This window comes from Globicephala melas, chromosome 4 (assembly GCF_963455315.2).
Source record: "Globicephala melas chromosome 4, mGloMel1.2, whole genome shotgun sequence".
Lineage (NCBI taxonomy): Eukaryota > Metazoa > Chordata > Mammalia > Artiodactyla > Delphinidae > Globicephala > Globicephala melas.
In genome coordinates this window covers 132,238,005-132,259,684 of record NC_083317.1, presented here as the reverse complement: position 1 = coordinate 132,259,684, position 21,680 = coordinate 132,238,005, and the positions used below count along the sequence as shown (strand labels likewise).

Sequence of the window (21,680 nt, the reverse complement as noted above, 5' to 3'; positions counted from 1 at the left end):
TCAAAATACTTTCATTTGAAAATTAAAAAAAAATTGCCGGGCTTTCCTGGTGGCGCAGTGGTTGAGAGTCCGCCTGCCGATTCAGGGGACGCGGGTTCGTGCCCCGGTCCGGGAGGATCCCACATGCCGTGGAGCGGCTGGGCCTGTGAGCCATGGCCACTGAGCCTGTGCCTCCGGAGCCTGTGCTCCGCAATGGGGGAGGCCACAACAGTGAGAGGCCTGCATACCGCAAAAAAAAAAAAAAAAAAAAAAAAAAAAAAATTTGCCAGTAACTATTCCAATTCCACAAACTAAAAATGTAACAAGAAACAGGTAAAATTAATTTAAATAATATATTTTATTTAACTCAATATATCCAAAATATTACCATTTCAGCATGTAATCAATATTAGAAAAGTATTAATGAGACATTTAATTTTTTTTTCATACTGAGTCTTCAAAATCTGGTATATATTGTATACTTTCTTAATTTGGATGTTAAATTTTCATTCAAAATACTTGCTCTGTATTTAGATTTCATACAATTTACATTTGCAAAAGACAATTCACATACCCAAGTTATTCCAAGCATACTTAAAAGTTTTCCAGTAACTGAGTTGAGAATCTATATTTGGATTAATTAAAATTTAAAAAAATCAAAAATTCAGTTCCTCAGTTATGCTGACCACAGTTCAGGTGCTCAAGACTTACAACATGGCCTGGGCTGCAGTCCTTGGCAGCACTGACTTCAAGTGCCCCAAGAATGTTGGCTTAGGGTGTTGCTATTAACAGAATGGTGTTCAGAGAACACTGTCTTTAATCTCCTCTCAAAACTGCATAACTTTCTTGTAGGTTAAACTATCCACTGTTAGCATCAACATTTTATACATAATTAAAATTTTTCTTAATTATATTTTCTCATAAGATGCCATGTCTTCTAGTAACAATCAGATTTTATGTATAAATGCTTCCTGTTGAATTATGAAGAGGCTTATAGCAATACAAACTCTAAAATGACCCAATCAGTCATCCATCCTTCTCCAGTGCAAACATTACCACAAAGTGTTAAACCAGCCCCTAAAACCAATGTTAAAAAGGGGATCCCACAATATTTTTTACAAAGTAGTGATTAAATATTCCTTGAATATTTATTTAAGTGGAACAATTCCTGAAAGTAAAGAAGTGAAAATATTTTTACGCTATGCTTTAGTTCTCCAATTTATTTCATGATTTCTTTACAAGAGAAGCGTTTAAAAAATAAATGCTATACACTTAGGTGTTAGACTGAATGACAACAGCTATGAAATTTCTTTTTCACTGAAACCCTTGAAATTATAAAATTTTAAGTGTGACCCTTGAAATGACAAAACCCATTGATTAAAACAGATGCTCAAAACTTTACCAAAGTGAGTAATTAATCCTGTGCTTAAACTGCTGCAAAAGCTGAATGAGATACAAATGCTGAAGCCGATGAATTCTACACCTTGGCCCTCAGGCTTCTGGCTTGGTCCCACAGCTCCATTTTTGCCACTGCCGAGAGGTGAACTTCATCGGGCCCATCTGCTAAGCGCAAAGTTCGCGTTAGGGCATACCTGCAAAAACACAAAGAGCAGGGATGGCAGGACTTAGCAAAGAGGAACCTGTTGCTTTAACATCAGTCACTGATTCTAAGCCAAGATTATTAGTGTTTGAAATCTCGCCAAGGCAGTGATAAGAAAAATTGCACAGGGAAAATCAAGGAAAGTCAGCCCAAGGGCTTGTGAAATGCCATTTTCAAGTCCTCACCTTGGGAGTGGAATCTTAAATGGCACAGTGCAGTGGGCTTAATCTCAGTCTTGGTTTGCTGTAGGTACTAGTATTTGCTAGAACTAGGAGATATCTTAGGTAATCCACAGGCCATGAAGAATATATAACATTTATATACTATAAATATATAGTACTATATATTTAGTTCTTTCTTATTAAAAATTGATGGGGGAAACTGATGGGGCACCAGACTCTTATCTCCAGTGTGAGAGAGAAGGTGGCACCATGCCCAGTGGTGATGGGCAGTGGAGAGTATTCCTTCTTGATCCCAGAAAGCACATGTGGACATGAGGTGGTGGCTGGCATGCACTGCCGCAGTCTGGCCACGGCCTCTGGGTGTGGGTGGTAAAGTGTCCTAAGTGCATACCTAAGCCTTGCTCTGCTCCCCTCCTCTCCTTCCTGTTCCAGGGTGAACCCCCATGAGTTATTTACAGCTCAGGAACCCTCAGTGCATCTTCTCAGTGTAAAAGTGAACATGAATGAGTGAAATGACAATTGTAATCATAAAACTATTTATTGGTACTGAGCTCTATAGTAAAATACCTATATTGCCTCAGTTAGCCTTCAATTATGCTTTAAAGTAAGTTAGCTATTTTTATTTTCTTCATAAACAGTTAGTATCAAGCCATCTGTAGATTTTTTTAACTCCAAGCCCATCAAATGTAGATGGTGATTAAATGACATCTACTCACATGTTAGCCAGAGGGTATTCATGGGAAACGCCGGCACCTCCACACACTTGGATGGCCTGGTCAATAATTTTGCAGACGGCCCGAGGAGCGGCCACTTTAATCATTGCAATCTACATAAACAAGATATAAAAAGAATGTTCCTTTCTTAGACAATACACAACGTGATAGAATTTGATATAATCTGTATTTTCTTTGTGAAAAGAAACAAGGGAACTTTCCCACATACACACACCACTGAAACACAATCTTTGATGAAAGCCAACAAAGATCCACTAATGCAGCTAACGGACATATTTCAGTCAACACAGACCTTCTGGAAAGAGATATCTCTTCCAAATCACATTTTATTAACTTATTTATTACTTGTATTGTCTTGTTTCTAAAAGGATTTCAGGCAACTGATAAGTGACATTCATCACCTTAGGGATCATAAAGGGTTAAAAAGTCTTCGATAATCAGTTTTCCCTTGGCAATTTCATTGCTTTTATAATTAAACGATCATGTTCTTATTCCAAATAAGCCAGAAACATAAGAAGGCAGGGGACGAGAGGTGTCTTCTATGAAACATTTCTATGTGGCAGCACAGTGCTCTGCATTCTGTATCAACTTGGTCAGTCTTCGCTAGAACCCTAGGCCATAGGCCTACAGGTCACATACTTTGCCCAAGTCAAGAGGTTAGCAGAAAGTAACATACCGGGTACAATTCCAAGTCAGTATGAAGTTTGGTATTTCCCTACCTTCTCTGCCTTCTCTTGCTGCATCTCAAGAAAGCTGAAGATATTCTGCATCCTGAAAATCATTCCCTAAAGCAGCCCAGTGAAAGGAAAACTAGCAAGGGTGATTGTATAAATGTATAAATTATACATTTATAATTTTTAAACCAAAATCACATGGAAGCTTCTGATATTCTGAGTGCCCTCAAGGCACCATGAAACCTGGAATGCCCAAAGAGTGGGACAAACTTCTTGGAGAAGGCTTGGCAGATGGTGGTCCAAGGGGCCTCACCTCCTTCTTAGCACCAGAGCTGCCCAGAGTATCAATGCTATGGGCAGCTTTCAAGGTCAACAAGCGGATCTCCTCAATGGCAATGCGGCTTTCAGCAATCCAGTGAGCCACCACCTCCTGCAGGGGAGCAAAGGGCAGCAGAAGAAGGAGGAGATAAGCTGGTGTCTGAGGTCCACATGTAACACAGACTGGTAGTTTGGTGAAAACATCCTCTACGCCAAGGCCTGTTCTCAAGCCTTACTCTATATATTTTAATTATATATTTTAAATAAATATATTTATTTAATCTTTGGCTGTGTTGGGTCTTAATTGCTGCATGCGGGCTTTCTCTAGTTGTGGTGAGTGGGGGCTACTCTTCGTTGTGGTGTGTGGGCTTCTCATTGTGGTGGCCTCTCTTGTTGCAGAGCACAGGCTCTAGGCATGCGGGCTTCAGTAGTTGTGGCACGCAGGCTCAGTAGTTGTGGCGCATGGGATTAGTTGCTCCACGACATGTGGGATCTTCCCGGACCAGGGCTCGAACCCATGTTCCCTGCATTGGCAGGCAGATTCTTAACCACTGCACCACCGAGGAAGTCCTCTATATATTTTTAAATGGAAGAGTTAATTTGTTTGAAATAACCAGCCAGCCACATACCCATGGAATGCTGCAGGTAACATTGGTGGATTTTAGAAAAAACTTTATTTGCTAAGAAAAATAATTTATTTTGGATATCCTGGTGTCTAAAGTTAAGATGGTCTAACTGAGCAATTTTCTTATTGCCAAGACACTCCTTACTGGCCCTTCTGAATGCTAACTGCACACTACCATTGACACTTGGTTAAATGTAAGGTGGTGGACCTGCTTATAGACAATCTAGATAATTCCTAAGATAATTTCAGTGTTAGAATGGTCCAGCATCCTTTGTTGTGTTATTACTATTATTTATTTAGTAAACATGAACTTTTTCTTTGGTGAACAGTTCTATGAATTTTAACACGTGTATACTGGTATAACCACAATCAAGATACAGAACAGTTTCATCTCCCCCAAAAAACTCCCTCATGCTGCCCCTTTTTAACACTACTTCTGCCCTCTAGCAACCACTGAATGGTTCTCAGTTATTATACTGTTGCCTTTTCCAGAATGTCATATAAATGGAATCATTTAGCATGTATTCTTTAGAGACCGGCTTCCTTCACTCAGCATAATTCCTTTGAATTTCATCCGAATTGTTCTGTGTATCAACTGTCCATTCCTCTTTATCACTGAGTAGTATTCCATTGTAGGGATGTAACACGATTTGTTTTTCCATTCACCTGTTGAAGGACAGTTGGGTTGTTTCCAGTTTTTGGTGAATTATTAACAGAACTTCTGTAAATATCTGTATATGGGTTTCTGTGTGAACATACCTTTTTATTTTTTTAAAGCAAATACCAGGAGTGGAATTGTTAGGTCATGTGGTAAATACTTGTAAGAAGCCGTCAGTTTTCCAGAGTGACTGTACCATTTTGCATTCCCACCAGCAGTATATGAGTTCCAGTTACTCTTCAAACCATCAGCACTTGCTATCATCAGTATTTTAAAATTTTAGCCATTTTAACAATGTGAGATATCTCATGGTGGTTTTAATTTGCATTTCCCTAATTGCTGATGATATTGGTCACCGCTTGATGTGTTTATTTGCCATTTATAAATTCTGTTTGGTGGCAAGTCTGTTCAAGTCATTTGCCCATTTTTAAAGTGGGCTTAGAGAGCTGGGCTTAGAGTTCATTATTCAGTCATTTGTTAGATAGGCAATTTGCAAATACTTTCTCCCAGTCCATAGCTTTTTTCATTCTCTTAATAGTGACTTTCATAGTGCCAAAGTGTTCAATTTTAATGAAGTACAATTTGTCAATTTTTCCCTTATGTGTCATGTTTTTGGTGCATGTCTAAGAACATTTTGCCTAATACCAGGTCAGGAGACTTTTATCTTCGTGATATTTTCACCTATATAAAAAAGTCAATTGACCCATGTTTTTATGAGTCTATTTCTAGACCTGCTATTCTGTTCCAAAGACCTATGTGTCTCTCCTTATACCACACTGTCTTGATTGTCGTAGCTTATGGTAAGTCTTCAATCAGATACTGTGATTCCTCCAACCTTACTCTTCTTTTTCAAACTGTTTTATTATTTTAGTTTCTCTGTATTTCCATATAAATTCTAGGATCAACTTGCTTATATCTACAAAAATGTTCTGCTGGGATTCTGATTGGAATTACATTAAATCTATAGATCAATTTGAGAATAGCTGACATCTTTACTATGTTAGCCTTCCAATCCATGAACACAGTATTTCTCTGTATTTATTTAGGCTCCTTTTGGTTTCTTTTACACTTTTATAATTTTTAGCATCTAGATTCTATACATGTTTGGTTAGATTTGTACCTATTTCCTTTCTTAGTCTATTGTAAATGGTATTTAAAAAATTTCAGCTTCCGATTGTTCACTGCTAGTATACAGAAATAAAATTAATTTTATGTGTTGATTCAATCCTATGACTTTGCTAAAGTCACTTATTATTAGTTCTAGGAGGATTGTTTTGATTTGTTTGGTAGATTTCTAAGGATTTTCTACACAATCATGTTTACAAAGAGGGGCAGCTTTATTTATTTTTTCCCCCAACTATGCACTTTATTTCTTTTTCTTGTCTCACCACAATGGCTAAGACTTCCTCTATGATGATAAAGAGCAGTGGTGATGGGACTTCCCTGGTGGCACAGTGGTTAAGAATCCACCTGCCAATGCAGGGGACATGTGTTCGAGCCCTGGTCTGGGAAGATCCCACATGACACTGAGCAACTAAGTCTGTGTGCCAAAACTACTGAGCTTATGCTCTAGAGCCTGTGAGCCACAACTACGGAGCCCATGTGCCACAACTACTGAAGCTTGCGCACCTAGAGCCCATGCTCCACAACAAGAGAAGCCACCGCAATGAGAAGTCCGTGCACTGCAATGAAGAGTAGCCCCTGCTCGCCCCAACTAGAGAAAACCTGCATGCAGCAATGAAGACCCAACACAGCTAAAAATAAATAAATAAATAAATAAACATTTTAAAAGTGTTAAAAAAAAAAAAAAGAGCAGTGGTGAGAGTAAACATCCTTGCTTTGTTCCCAATCTTGGGAATGAAAACATTCAGTCTTTCATTATTAAGTATGATGTTGGCTGTAGAATTTTTAGATGCTCTGTTTCAGGTTAAATAAATTCCTTTTTATCTCTAGTATGCTGAGAGTTTTATCATGAATAGATGCTGAATTTTGTCAAGTGCCTTTTTCTATCAATCGATATGATCATGTGGTTTTTCTTTTCTAGGCTGTTAATATGGCACATTACAATGATTAATTTTCTTAATGATTGATATTCGAATATGAATCAGCCTTGCATTCCTGGGATAAACCTCACTTGGTTGTCCTTTTTACATATTGCTGGATTATATTTGCTAGGTTTTTGCATCTATACTGGTCTGTAGTTTGTTCTTGTCTGGTTTTGGATTAGTGTAATTCTGGTCTCATAAATGAGTTGGCACGTGCTTCCTCCTCTTCGTTTTTCTGGAAGAGATTGTGTAGAATTTGTGTTATTTCTTCTTTAACTGTTTAGCAGAATTTACCAGTGAAACCATTTGGGCCTGAAGATTTCTTTTCTCAGGATATTTTAAACTGTGTATTCAGCTTCTTTAATAGTTGTAGAACCATTCAGGTTATCTATTTCACATTCAGTGAGTTTTGGTATTTTGTGGCTTTTGAGGAATTGATCCATTTCATCTAAGTTGCTAAATTTATGTGCTCTGTATACATGCCTGAGTGTGTGTTTCCTAAGCCCCAGATCTAGAGTGGAGCAGATTCTACCTCAGCTTCAGCACCAGTCCCTATTCTCCAGTTCAGGTTTTCCCAGAGAACTCCACATTGTGGTTTATAGAATACTTGCACAAATTATGAAATTGGTATTTCCAAAGACTTCTATTTCCAGGAAGATGGAATAGATGTATGTTTCCCTATTCCTCCTGCAAAGTACAACTAAAATCTTGGGTATCATCCATAGAACAAACACAAGAAGACTCTGAAAGGTAGAGAGAAGAAGCCAGACTGGCCAGGGACTTTGGGAACAGAACAACATAGTAGTAAGTTCCCTCCATTTCCTCTTTGTCTCATATATCCCAGACTTGGAGCTGAAGAATCCAGCAACCTGGAAATACCAAGGAGCACAGACAAAAATCAAACGAAGAACAGCCTCAACAAATACTGTCTTTAGCTGAAGGATTGGGAAGGGGCAGCTAGAAAGACAGAAAACTTAGAGAATAACCACTCTACCCAAGCCAATACTAAAAAAAAAAAAAGCACTGGCCCCACTCCTACTCATGCCAGCACAGACTTCCACCCTTGTGAGTGCTGAGATGAGGTACCTCAACACCCTTGCCAGGGTGGTATCAGACAGAGAGTGTCAAGTAAGGAGCAACACCAGGAACAAGTTCCCTCCCCTCTATGATGTCATTGGGGACCACTCAGTGATGAGAATGCACCCCTTTCCTCAGCTATCAGTGGAGGCTGAGTGGGAAGCTGTACTTCTACCTACCTCTGCCTGGCAGTAATGAGGTGCAACCCCTTCCTCTAACAGAGCAGTGTCAGAGAAACCCAGCTAAAATAGAAAGTTTAAATAAGATCCAGAATCTCATAACATAATATGAAAATGTCTAGGTTTTAACAAAAAAATCATTTGTCATGCCAAAACCCAGGAAGTCTCAAAATTTATGATGATGACAACTCTGAGATAACAGAAATGTTATAATTCCTGACAAAGATTTTAAAGCAACTATGATAAAAATGCTTCAATCAGTAAATAGAAACACAACTGAAACTAATGAGAAAACAGAAAGCCTCAGCAAAGGAACTTAAGTCTTAGTAATGAAATTACTAAGAAGAAATAAAGAAGAAAAAAATGGATATTTTGTAACTGAAAAATATAACCATTTAAATAAAAAGCTCAGTGGATGGGCTCAACAGCAGAATGGAGGGAACAAAGGGACAAATCAATGAACTGGAAGACAGGACAATAGCAATTGTCCAATCTGAACCACAGAGAGAAAACAGACCAAAAAATTTTTTTTAAAGAATAGCATTAAAATAAACAAATTAATTAATTAAAAAATTTTAAAAAGAGAATCTCAAGGAAAATTGAAAAATACACTGATGGGATTAATATGAAAATACAATACATAAAAATTTGTGGAATACAGGTAAAGCAGTGTTGAGAGGAAAATTTACAGCACTAAACACATAGATTAGAAAAGAGGAAATGTCTCACATCAATACTCCTTGCTACCGCACCAAGAACCTAGAAAAAAAAGAGCAAAATAAGTCTGAAGAAAGCAAAAGAAAAGATATGATAAATAGCAGAAATCAATAAAATTGAAAACAAAACAAAAAAAAGAGAAAATCAATGAAACAAAGATCTTGTTAATGTTAAGTCATATCAATTATTATATTGTATAATTTTATATATTAATAATTAATATATATTCTTTGAAAAGACCAGTAAAATTGACAGACCTCTAACAAGACAGACAAAGGAAAAGGAAGGTACAAATAACTAATTTCAGTAATGAAACAGGGTATCACTGAAGACCCTGCAGACATCAATAGGATAACAGGAGAATATTATGAACAACTCTAAACACATAAAATTGACAGCTTAGACAAAATGGATCACTTCCTCAAAAAATACAAACTACCACAATTCATTCAATATAAAATAGATAATGTGAATAACCCTATAACTATTAAGGAAACTGAACTGTAAATTAAAAACTACCCCCAGACCAAATCTCCAGGCCCAAATGGTTTCATTGGAGAACTCTACCAAATGTCTAAAGAAGAATTAACATAAATCTAGACAATCTGGTTTTCTTTAATTAACAATAATCTTTTGATGTTCAGACTACCTGCCCTTTGTTGCAAAACTCCTATATATCCTGGCTCCCTCCTAGGAACAGTTCTCTCAGGGTTACTTGAGATGCTGTCTCTCAGGCTTGAAGTCCTAAAAATTTCCACCAAGTAAAACATAACTCTCGGGACTTCCCTGGTGGGCCAGTGGGTTAGACTCTGTGCTCCCATTGCAGGGGGCCCATGATCAATCCCTGGTCGGGGAACTAGATCCCGCATGCATGCATGCAGCAACTAAGAGTTCGCATGCCACAACTAAGAAGTCTGCATGCTTCAACTAAGAACCCACGTGCCACAACTAAGAGAGTCCACATGCTGCAACTAAAGATCACACATGCCACAACTAAGACCTGGCGCAGCCAAAATAAATAAATAAATAGTGAATTTTAAAAATAAATAAAACTTTCAAAAAAAATAAAAAGAATTATACATAATGACAAAGTAGGGTTTATTCTAAGGATGCAAAGGTAGTTTAGTATTGAAAATCGATCAATGTACTCCATCATATTAACAAACTGAAAAAAAATCACATGGTCATACAAATTAATGCAGAAAAATCATTTGACAAAATTCAACATTCATTCATGATAAAAACTCTCAGAAAACTAGTTATAGAGGGTAATTCAACTTAACAAAGAACATTTCTAAAAATCTGCAGCCAACATTATACATAATGTTCTACTAAGAAACTGGATCACTCATACACAGCTGGTGAGAATGAAAAATGGCATAGTCATTCTGGAAGACAGTTTGGTGGTTTCTTAAAAAACTAAACATGCAACTACCACATGACCCAGCAACTGCATTTTTAGGCATTTATACCAGAGAAATAAAGACTTAAGTTTATGCTAAAACCTATACTTGAATGTTTATAGCAGCTTTATTTGTAACAGCTCAAAACTGAAAAAAACCCAAATATCCCTCAACAGGTGAATAGTTAAACTGTGATAATCCACACCAAGGAATACTACTCAGCAATAAAAAGAAGCCAGCTACTAATACATATAACCTGGATAAATCTCCAAAGAATTATGCTGAATGAAAGAAAACAACCCCAAAAGTTTAAATACTGTATAATTTCTTTTCTGAAATGACAAAATTATAAAGATGAAGAACAGATTAGTGGTTGCCAGGAGTTAAGGAGGAAGGAGGGGTGAGAGTGAAATGGGTGCAGCTATAAAATGACAACATGAGGGCTCTCTGTGGTAATGGAAATGTTCTGTATCTTGACTATATTGATGACAATATCTTGGTTCTGATAATGTATTATCGTTTGATAAGATGTTGCAACTGGGGGAAACTGGGTCAAAGGTACAAGGTTTCTCTCTGTATTATTTTTTTTTGAATTTTACTTATTTTTTTATACAGCAGGTTCTTATTAGTCATCCATTTTATACATATCAGTGTATACATGTCAATCCCAATCACCAAATTCATCACCCCTCCACCCCCAAACCCTGCCACTTTCCGCCTTCATGTCCATACATTTGTTCTGTACGTCTGTGTCTCAATTTCTGCCCTGAAAACCAGTTCATCTGTACCATTTTTCTAGGTTCCACATATGTGTGTTAATACACGATATTTGTTTTTCTCTTTCTGACTTACTTCACTCAGCGTGACAGTCTCTAGATCCATTCACGTCTCAACAAATGACCCAATTTCATTCCTTTTTATGGCTGAGTAATATTCCATTGTATATATGTACCACATCTTCTTTATCCATTTGTCTGTCGATGGGCATTTAGGTTGTTCCCATTACCTGCCTACTGTAAACAGTACTGCAACGAACATTGGGATGCATCTGTCTTTTCGAATTATGGTTTCCTCTGGGTATATGCCCAGTAGTGGGAATGCTGGATCATATGATAATTCTATTTTTAGTTCTTTGAGGAACCTCCATACTGTTCTCCATAGTGGCTGCATCAATTTACATTCCCACCAACAGGGCCAGAGGGTTCCCTTTTCTCCACACCCTCTCCAGCATTTGCTGTTTCTAGATTTTCTGATGACGCCCATTCTAACTGGTGTGAGGTGATACCTCACTGTAGTTTTGATTTGCATTTCTCTAATAATTAGTGATGTTGAGCAGCTTTTAATGTGCTTCTTGGCCATCTGTATGTCTTCTTTGGAGAAATGTCTATTTAGGTCTTCTGCCAATTTTTGGATGGGGTTGTTTTTTTCATACTGAGTTGCACGAGCTGCTTCTAAAATTGGAGGTTAATCCTTTGTCAGTTGCTTCATTTCCAAATATTTTCTCCCATTCCGAGGGTTGTCTTTTCATCTTACGATTTCCTTTGCTGTGCAAAAGCTTTTAAGTTTCATTAAGTACCATTTGTTTAGTTTTGTTTTTATTTCCATTTTTCTAGGAGGTGGGTCAGAAAGGATCTTGCTGTGATTTATGTCATAGAGTGTTCTGCCTATGTTTTCCTCTAAGAGTTTTATAGTGTCTGGCCTTATATTTAGGTCTTTAATCCATTTTGAGTTTATCTTTGTGTGTGGTGTTAAGGAGTGTCCTAATTTCATTCTTTTACATGTAGCTGTCCAGTTTTCCCAGCACCACTTATTGAAGAGGCTGTCTTTTCTCCATTGAATAATCTTGCTTCATTTATCAAAAATAAGGTGACCATATGTGCATGGGTTTATCTCTGGGCTTTCTATCCTGTTCCATTGATCTATGTTTCTGTTTTTGTGCCAGACCATACTGTCTTGATTACTGTAGCTTTGTAGTATAATCTGAAGTCAGGGAGCCTGATTCCTCCAGCTCTGTTTTTCTTACTCAAGATTGCTTTGGCTATTCAGGGTCCTTTGTGTTTCCATACAAATTGTGAAATTTTTTGTTCTAGTTCTGTGAAAAATGCCTGTTTGATAGGGATTGCATTGAATCTGTAGATTGCTTTGGGTAGTATAGTCATTTTCACAATGCTGATTCTTCCAATCCAAGAACATGGTATATCTCTCCATCTATTTGTATCATCTTTAATTTCTTTCATCAGTGTCTTATATTTTTCTGCATACAGCTCTTTTGTCTCCTAGGTAGGTTTATTCCTAGGTTTTTTTTTTTTTTTTAGGTACATGGGCCTCTCACTGTTGTGGCCTCTCCCGTTGTGGAGCACAGGCTCCAGACGTGCAGGCTCAGTGGCCATGGCTCATGGGCCTAGCTGCTCCGCAGCATGTGGGATCTTCCTGGACCGGGGCACAAACCTGTGTCCCCTGCATCGGCAGGTGGATTCTCAACCACTGCGCAACCAGGGAAGCCCTATTCCTAGGTATTTTATTCTTTTTGTTGCAATGGTAAATGGAAGTGTTTCCTTAATTTCACTTTCAGATTTTTTCATCATTAGTGTATAGGAATGCAAGAGATTTCCGTGCATTCATTTTGTATCCCGCTACTTTACCAGATTCATTGATTAGCTCTAGTAATTTTCTGGTAACATCTTTAGGATTCTCTATGTATAGCATCATGTCATCTGCAAACAGTGACAGCTTTACTTCTTTTACGATTTGGATTCCTTCTATTTCCTTTTCTTCTCTGATTGCTGTGGCTAAAACTTCCAAAACAATGTTGAATAATAGTGGTGAGGGTGGGCAACCTTGTCTTGTTCCTGATCTTAGTGTAAACGGTTTCAGTTTTTCACCATTGAGGATGATGTCGGTTGTGGGTTTGTTATATATGGCCTTTATTATGCTGAGGTAAGTTGTCTCTATGCCTACTTCCTGGAGGGTTTTTATCATAAATGGGTGTTGAATTTTTTCAAAAGCTTTTTCTGCATCTATTGAGATTATCATATGTTTTTTCTTCTTCAATTTGTTAATATGGTGTATCACATTGAATGATTTGCATATATTGAAGAATCCTTGCATTCCTGGGATAAACCCCACTTGATCATGGTGTATGATCCTTTTAATGTGCTGTTGAAGTCTGTTTGCTAGTATTTTGTTGAGGGTTTTTGCATCTATGTTCATCAGTGATATTGGCCTGTAGTTTTCTTTCTTTGTGACATCTGTCTGGTTTTGGTATCAGGGTGATGGTGGCCTCGTAGAATGAGTTTGGGAGTGTTTATCCCTCTGCTATAGTTTGGAAGAGTTTGAGAAAGAAAGGTGTTAGCTCTTCTCTAAATGTTTGATAGAATTCGCCTGTGAAGCCATCTGATCCTGGGTTTTTGTTTGTTGGAAGACTTTTAATCACAGTTTAAATTTCAGTGCTTGTAATTTTTCTATTTATATTTTCTATTTCTTCCTGGTTCAATCTCAGAAGGTTGTGCTTTTCTAAGAATTTGTCCATTTCTTCCAGGTTGTCCATTTTTTGGCATAGAGTTGCTTGTAGTAATCGCTTATGATCCTTTGTATCTCTGCAGTGTCAGCAGTTACTTCTCCTTTTTCATTTCTAATTTTATTGATTTGAGTCCTCTCCCTCTTTTTCTTGATGAGTCTGGCTAATGGTTTATCAATTTTGTATATCTTCTCAAAGAACCAGCTTTGAGTTTTATTGATCTTTGCTATTGTTTCCTTCATTTATTTCTGATCTGATATTTATGATTTCTTTCCTTCTGCTAACTTTGGGGTTTTTTTGTTCTTCTTTCTCTAATTGCTTTAGGTGTAAGGTTAGGTTGTTTATTTGAGGTGTTTCTTGTTTTTGAAGATAGGATTGTATTGCTATATACTTCCCTCTTAGAACTGCTTTTGCTGCATTGCATAGGTTTTGGGTCATCTGTTTTCATTTTCATTTGTTTCTAGGTATTTTTTGATTTCCTGTCTGATTTTTTCAGTGATCTCTTGGTTATTAAGTAGTGTATTGTTTAGCCTCCATGTGTTGTATTTTTTACAGCTTTTTTCCTGTAATTGATATCTAGTCTCATAATGTTGTAGTAGGAAAAGATACTTGATATGATTTCAATTTTCTTAAATTACCTGAGGCTTGATTTGTGACCCAAATATGATCCATCCTGGAGAAAATTCCATGAGAAGCTGAGAAGAAAGTGTGTTCTGTTGTTTTTGGATGGAATGTCCTATAAATATCAATTAAGTGCATCTTGTTTAATGTATCATTTAAAGCTTGTGTTTCCTTATTTATTTTAATCTTGGATGATCTGTCCATTGGTGAAAGTGGGGTGTTAAAGTCCCCTACTATGATTGTGTTACTGTCGATTTCCTCTTTTATGGCTGTTAGTATTTGCCTTATGTATTGAGGTGCTCCTATGTTGGGTGCATAAATATTTACAATTGTTATATCTTCTTCTTGGATTGATCTCTTGATCATTATGTAGTGTCCTTCTTTGTCTCTTGTAATAGTCTTTATTTTAAAGTCTATTTTGTCTGATATGAGGATTGCTACTCCAGCTTTCTGTTGATTTTCATTTGCATGGAATACCTTTTTCCATCCCCTCACTTTCAGTCTGTATGTGTCCCTAGATCTGAAGTGGGTCTCTTGTAGACAGCATATATAAGGGTTTTGTTTTTGTATCCTTTCAGCCAGTGTAGGGCTTTTGGTTGGAGCATTTAATCCATTTACATTTAAAGTAATTATTGATATATATGTTCCTATTCCCATTTTCTTAATTGTTTTGGGTTTGTTATTGTAGGTCTTTTCCTTCTCTTGAGTTTCCTGCCTAGAGAAGTTCCTGTAGCATTTGTTATAAAGCTGGTTTGGTGGTGCTGAGTTATGTTAGCTTTTGCTTGTCAGTAAAGGTTCTCCTTTGAATCTGAATGAGATCCTTGCTGGGTAGAGTAATCTTGGTTGTAGGTTTTTCCCTTTTATCACTTTAAATATGTACTGCCACTCCCTTCTGGCTTGCAGAGTTTCTGCTGAAGTATCAGCTGTTAACCTTATGGGGATTCCATTGTATGTTATTTGTTGTTTTTCCCTTGCTGCTTTTATTATGCTTTCTTTGTATTTAATTTTTGACAGTTTGATTAATATGTGTCTTGGTGTATTTCTCCTTGGATTTATCCTGTATGGGACTCTCTGTGCTTCCTGGACTTGATTAACTATTTCCTTTCCCATATTAGGGAATTTTCAACTATAATCTCTTCAAATATTTTCTCAGTCCCTTTCTTTTTCTCTTCTCCTTCTGGGACCCCTATAATTCAAATGTTGGTGCGTTTAATGTTGTCCCAGAGGTCTCTGAGACTGACCTCAATTCTTTTCATTCTTTTTTCTTTATTTGGCTCTGCAGTAGTTATTTCCATTATATTATCTTCCAGGTCACTTATCCATTCTTTTGCCTCAGTTATTCTGCTATTGAGTCCTTCTAGAGAATTTTAAATTTCATTTATTGTGTTGTTCATCATTGTTTGCTCTTAGGTTCTTCTAGATCCTTGTTAAATGTTTCTTGTATTTTCTCCATTCCATTTCCAAGATTTTGGATCATCTTTACTATCATTATTCTGAATTGTTTTTCAGGTAGACTGCCTATTTCCTCTTCATTTGTTTGGTCTGGTGGGTTTTTACCTTGCTCCTTAATCTGCTATGTATTTCTCTGTCTTCTCATTTTGCTTAACTTACTGGGTTTGGGGGTGTCCTTTTCACAGGCTGCAGGTTCGTAGTTCCTGTTGCTTTTGCTGTCTGCCCCCAGTGGCCAAGGTTGGTTCAGTGGGTTGTGTCAGGCTCCTGTTGGAGGGGACTACTGGCTGTGTTCTGGTGGATGAGGGTGGATCTTGTCTTTCTGGTGGGCAAGTCTGCCTCTGGTGGTGTGTTTTGTGGTGTCTGTGACCTTATCATGATTTTAGGCAGCCTCTCTGCTAATTGGTAGGGTTTTGTTCCTGTCTTGCTAGTTGTTTGGCATAGGGTGTCCAACACTGTAGCTTGCTGGTTGTTGAGTGGAGTTGGGTCTTGGCGCTGAGATGGAGATCTCTGGGAGATTTTCACCATTTGATATTACATGGAGCTGGGAGGTCTCTAGTGGACCAATGTCCTGAATTCGGCTCTCCCACCTCAGAGGCACAGGTCTGACACCCGGTTGGAGCAGCAAGATCCTGTCATCCACATGGCTCAGAGTAAAAGGGAGAAAAAAGGAAAATAAATAAATAAAATAATAAAATAAAAAATAATTATTGAAAATAAAAAAAAAATTAAGTAATAAAAAAAAAGAAAGAAAGAAGAGAGCAACCAAACCTAAAAACAGAGCCACCAATGATAACAAGCACTAAAAACTATAGTGAAAAAAAAAAAAAAAAACCAAAACCCGGACAGATAGAACCCTAGGACAAATGGTAAAAGCAAAGATATACAGACAAAATCACACACAGAAACATATACATACACACTCCCAAAAAGAGAAAAGGGGAAAAAATATATATATATCATTGCTCCCAAAGTCCACCACCTCAATTTTGGGATGATTCATTGTCTATTCAGGAATTCCAGAGATGCAGGGTACATCAAGTTGATTGTGGAGATTTAATCCGCTGCTCCTGAGGCTGCTGGGAGAGATTTCCCTTTCTCTTCTTTGTTCGCACAGCTCCTGGGGTTCACCTTTGGATTTTGCCCCGCCTCTGCATGTAGGTCACCTGAGGGCATCTGTTCTTTGCTTAGACAGGATGGGGTTAAAGGGGCAGCTGATTAGGGGGCTCTGGCTCACGCAGGCCGGGGGGAGGGAGGGGTATGGAACACGGGGTGAGCCTGCGGCGGCAGAGGCTGGTGTGACGTTGCAACAGCCTGAGGTGCGCCATGTGTTCTCCTGGGAAGTTGTCCCTGGATTACGGGACCCTGGCAGTGGTGGGCTGCACAGGCTCCCGGGAGGGGAGGTGTGGATAGTGACCTGTGCTTGCTCACAGGCTTCTTGGTGGTGGCAGCAGCAGCCTTAGCATCTCATGCCCATCCCTGGTGTCTGTGCTGATGCACCTGTTTCTGGAGCTCATTTAGTCGGTGGTCTTAATCCCCTCTCCTCGTGCACCGTGAAACAAAGAGGCAAGAAAATGTCTCTTGCTTCTTCGGCAGCTCCAGACTTTTTCCTGGACTCCCTCCTGGCTAGCTGTGGTGCACTAGCCCCTTCAGGCTGTGTTCACGCAGCGAACCCCAGTCCTCTCCCTGGGATCTGACCTCCGAAGCCCGAGCCTCAGCTCCCAGCCCTGCCCGCCCTGGCGGGTGAGCAGTCAAACCTCTCGGGCTGGTGAGTGCTGATCGGCACCGATCCTCCGTGCGGGAATCTCTCCGCTTTGCCCTCTGCACCCCTGTGGCTGCACTCTCCTCTGTGGCTCTGAAGATTCCTCTTCTGACACCTGCAGTCTCCACCCGCGAAGGGGCTTGCTAGTGTGTGGAAACCTTTCCTCCTTCACAGCTCCCTCCCACTGGTGCAGGTCCTGTCCCTATTCTTTTGTCTCTGTTTTTTCTTTTTTCTTTTGCCCTACCCAGGTACGTGGGGAGTTTTTGGCCTTTTGGGAGGTCTGAGGTCTTCTGCCAGCATTAGTAGGTGTTCTGTAGAAGTTGTTCCACATGTAGATGTATTTCTGATATATCTGTGGGGAGGAAGGTGACCTCCATGTCTTACTCTTCTGCCGTCTTGAAGCTCCTCCCAGGCAATCTTGAAAAGAGAAAAGTGTAAGAAGTGACAGTTGATGCCATGAGCAACTCTTTAGCTCCTACTCCAGCAGCATTGTGGAGTTGTGTCCATGGCCTCAAACATTCACATCTTCTTACCTCTTCCAATAGTGCCCATCTAACAGCTGAACACTTGCTCTCAAAGTTAACTAAAGGGGTTCTTCCATAAATTATTCCTAGGTATGTGCCATAAAGCAGGCTGTTATTTTTCCATAAGAACAATGTTACAACTAAATCATAGATATGCTGAATAATATTTCATAAAAAAGCAAACATGGCCTATAGGAATTCAAGGTAAAAAATATACTGCAAAATTTTTATGATTGTCACAAATGTACCTTACAAGGGGTTGTAAAGTACATTTGTGACAATCTTATAAAATGTACTAAAATACACATGTCCGGCAAACATGACTAGCAAGGTTCTCTAGAACACAATTTTATTACTACAAGTTTGACCTAACACTACATGCTAGCAATCATAAGTATTAAATATTTAATAATAATTTTTCTTGCCTCCTTAAAATTTACAAGGGCTTTTGGGGAGATGATTTGGATATCTCATTTCTCTTAAAAAGTTTTCTATTTCAGCTTAAAAGCTCCCTTCAACATTTCTTATAAGGAAGGAAGTCTGAAATGATAGCATCTTTTCCTCTTTTTTTAAAAAAATAAATTTATTCAATTATTTATTTTTAGTTGCATTGGGTCTTCGTTGCTGTGTGCGGATTTTTCTCTAGTTGCAGCGAGTGGGGGCTACTCTTCATTGTAGCGCACAGGCTTCTCATTGCAGTGGCTTTTCTTGTTTTAGAGCACAGGCTCTAGGTGCGTGGGCTTCAGTAGTTGTGGCTCACAGGCTCAGTAGCTGTGGCTTGTGGGCTCTAGAACGCAGGCTCAGTAGTTGTGGCACATGGGCTTAGTTGCTCCATGGCATGTGGGATCTTCCCGGACCAGGGTTCGAATTTGTGTCCCCTGCATTGGCATGCAGATTCTTAACCACTGCGCTACCAGGGAAGTACCGTCTCTTTTTCTCTTGATAAATATTGTCTAATTTGGATTGTAGTGCCCAGATGTAACTATATTGTTTACTGTACTTTGTAAACAACAGACTCAGTAGTACATAATTTAGAGACGAGAATTAAAAATATCATGAACATCCCACCAAATGCTGATCCCATTTCTACTTGCATTTCTCCATTGACAGGAATCTCAGTTCTTTTTAAAGCAGTCCATTCCATTTTTATCTCTCTCTTATTTCACTGAGTTTTAGGCTATTTTCCTATATCTCTCCACTTATCTGTCCTAATTCCTTCCAGAAAGCCAAAGGACAAGGCTTCCTTCCTCCTTACAACAGCCCTCTCATGTCCACTACTACTGGAGGGCTAGTAGTAGTGGACATGTACAGAGGGCTAGTACAGAGGGCTAGACACTAGTACAGAAGGCTACTGTACGAGGTTCTCTAGAGAACGAGAGTCTGGGAAAGTTGAAGGAATTGTCCACACTCTGTGTGCTGAGGTGTTGAAGCACTTAAAGAGTTATTTAATCGTTCACAAAGATAACTACCTCTGGTCAGACTGTATTTAAATTCAGACATAAATATGTTTTGTGGAAAACATATTTTCTCCTTGTTTATGCAGAGGAAATTTCTTGCTGACCAAGTAATGCTGTTTTGGTTCAAGGTTAGTGTAGTACATTGGGCTACAATAAATTCAAATAAGTAATTATCCTTACATGTGAATACAGTTTCTTCTTAAAGGCCACCCTTTGTTTTGCCCGTTCACACATGATCTGCAAAGCACGTTCAGCCAAACCTATTGTTCTCATACAGTGGTGGATTCTGCCAGGTCCAAGGCGGCCTTGGGCAATTTCAAATCCCCTACCTTCACCTGTGAGAAAGAAAGGATAACATGACCACAGCCTATTTCTTTTGTTATTTACACAAATCCTGAGAAACTAATGAGATGCCCTCAATAAAAATGGCATTCCAGTAGGAAAAAAGTCAGTTCTGTAATAAGGTTCACTATACCTTTATGGAACTTTGATTTCTATGTATTTTAAACCACCATCATGAAAAACTTGGATCAAATTTAAGAACTGTCTTTTGAGTACCTACTCTGCATAAGTCGTTTTGTTAGTGCTGCAATGGTTACAAATGTAGATAAGACACAGACCCGAGTTTAGAACCTAGAAGAGGGGCAAGGATGCTAGGGATAAGGGATATGGAGAGGGACAAGAAAGGCAAAGGAGGGAGATGCTGTCTCTTCATCATGGTAACCTTAGGGCCTGGCAGGATCAGGGGCTTGTTGAGTGGATGAGATGAGGAATACAAGAACCTTCCTGAAAGAGGTGGCATCAGAGGTGTTCCCTGAAGGTTGAGTAGGATTCTAACAAGCAAAAGGATGGAGCCATTCTAGGCATACAGTATTCAAAGTTATTTATGCTTCTAATGTGTATATGACTTGAATTCAGAAAGTACTGAGGTTTTAGTAAAACAAGTAGAGGCTTGAAGATCACGTTTTAGGAAAAAGTGTGTTGCTCTGAATTGTATAATTTTTGTATTTAGCTGTGTTTTCAACTGATGTGACACCACATCAAATACTTAAATAAAACCTTATTATTCCATGAAGAAAATCCACCAAAGGAAAAAATTTTCCTTTATAAATGGAGTAAATAAGAGGCGAAAGTATCTAAATTATGGTATACTTCGTATCTTTTCCAGATTTAGACCTGAAAATATTTTAAAACAAAATAATAGAGAATCATTTTTCCAAACTTATCTCACCTAGTATTAGATTGGTGGCAGGAACTCGCACTTGATTAAAATGGATCTCAAAATGTCCTCCATGGAAATTGTCTATAAAATAGAGAATAAAATTTTCAAAAGCAAAATGAATTGACCATAAAACAGTCACAGATAATTAATCTATTGAAATATAATTACTCAAAGATAGTGGAATTTAAAGGCCATAATGTCATACATTCCTAGGTAGACCAGAGCCCTGAACCCCCAGCACTGTGTAGGCCAGAAAACTTATCAACTGTTTTAGAAATTTTAAGAGATTTTAGATATCATTTCATCAAGAGGTTTCTGAACTCATTCTCTGAAGTTGTAGAGCTATGAAAAAGGAAGACGGCTCCACAGCTCCGATCAGACTATTTTATTATTGTTTTATTATTGCTTCTTCTTTGAAATTTTTTATATATGGGCTTCCAAAGAAAATTCTGCTCGGAAAAAAAAAGTTCCAATGGTTCAAAAATTGAAAGTGAATAAAGTAATTTAAATTTCTGATTTGACCGTTGTAGAAACCAATGCCTGATGATGTGAAGAACCTGCTTGAAGGGACAGAGCAGGTTCAGCATTAGAGACAAAGCTGAGGCTGGGCCTTCAGGTATGTTTGCTCCCAGTCTAGTCTTGTTCACTGTGTGTTTGCCTCTTGAAAATGCTGGCATGTGACTGAGATTGGGAACACATTCACATTTTGTCTTTATATCACCCCTCCTCCCTGCCAAATTCTTCAGATAATCTCATGCTAACTCCACACCCTTTCCCAGTCAGAATAGATATTAATAATCAATTATGTCCACACTGTTTCCTTTGGCCTTGGCACAGGGAGTTGGAGAGGTGCTGGTGAAATTGTCATACTGAAATTTCAAACATAGGCTCTACAATGGAGGGTATCCGTAGCCAACCAACATTATAAACTCATTTT

The 21,680-nt window shown here is 38.5% G+C and overlaps 1 protein-coding gene across 3 annotated transcripts in view; it reads right to left on the bottom strand.

Annotated features, from left to right (window-relative positions):
* Positions 1–362: 362 nt before the first annotated feature.
* Positions 363–21,680, bottom strand: part of ACAD11 (acyl-CoA dehydrogenase family member 11) — an 89,199-nt gene continuing 67,881 nt past the window's right edge. Inside the window, exons 16-21 of one of the 3 annotated variants that reach the window (XM_030873476.3) lie at positions 20,753–20,824; positions 19,702–19,856; positions 8,801–8,830; positions 3,483–3,599; positions 2,478–2,587; positions 363–1,571 (exon numbers count right to left, since the gene is read on the bottom strand). In XM_030873476.3, coding sequence (XP_030729336.2) covers positions 1,457–1,571; positions 2,478–2,587; positions 3,483–3,599; positions 8,801–8,830; positions 19,702–19,856; positions 20,753–20,824 — 599 coding nt within the window. In that variant the 3' untranslated portion in view covers positions 363–1,456. The remainder of the gene's footprint in view (positions 1,572–2,477; positions 2,588–3,482; positions 3,600–8,800; positions 8,831–19,701; positions 19,857–20,752; positions 20,825–21,680) is intronic. The other 2 variants (XM_030873477.3, XM_060298606.2) reach the window with 2 other exon arrangements.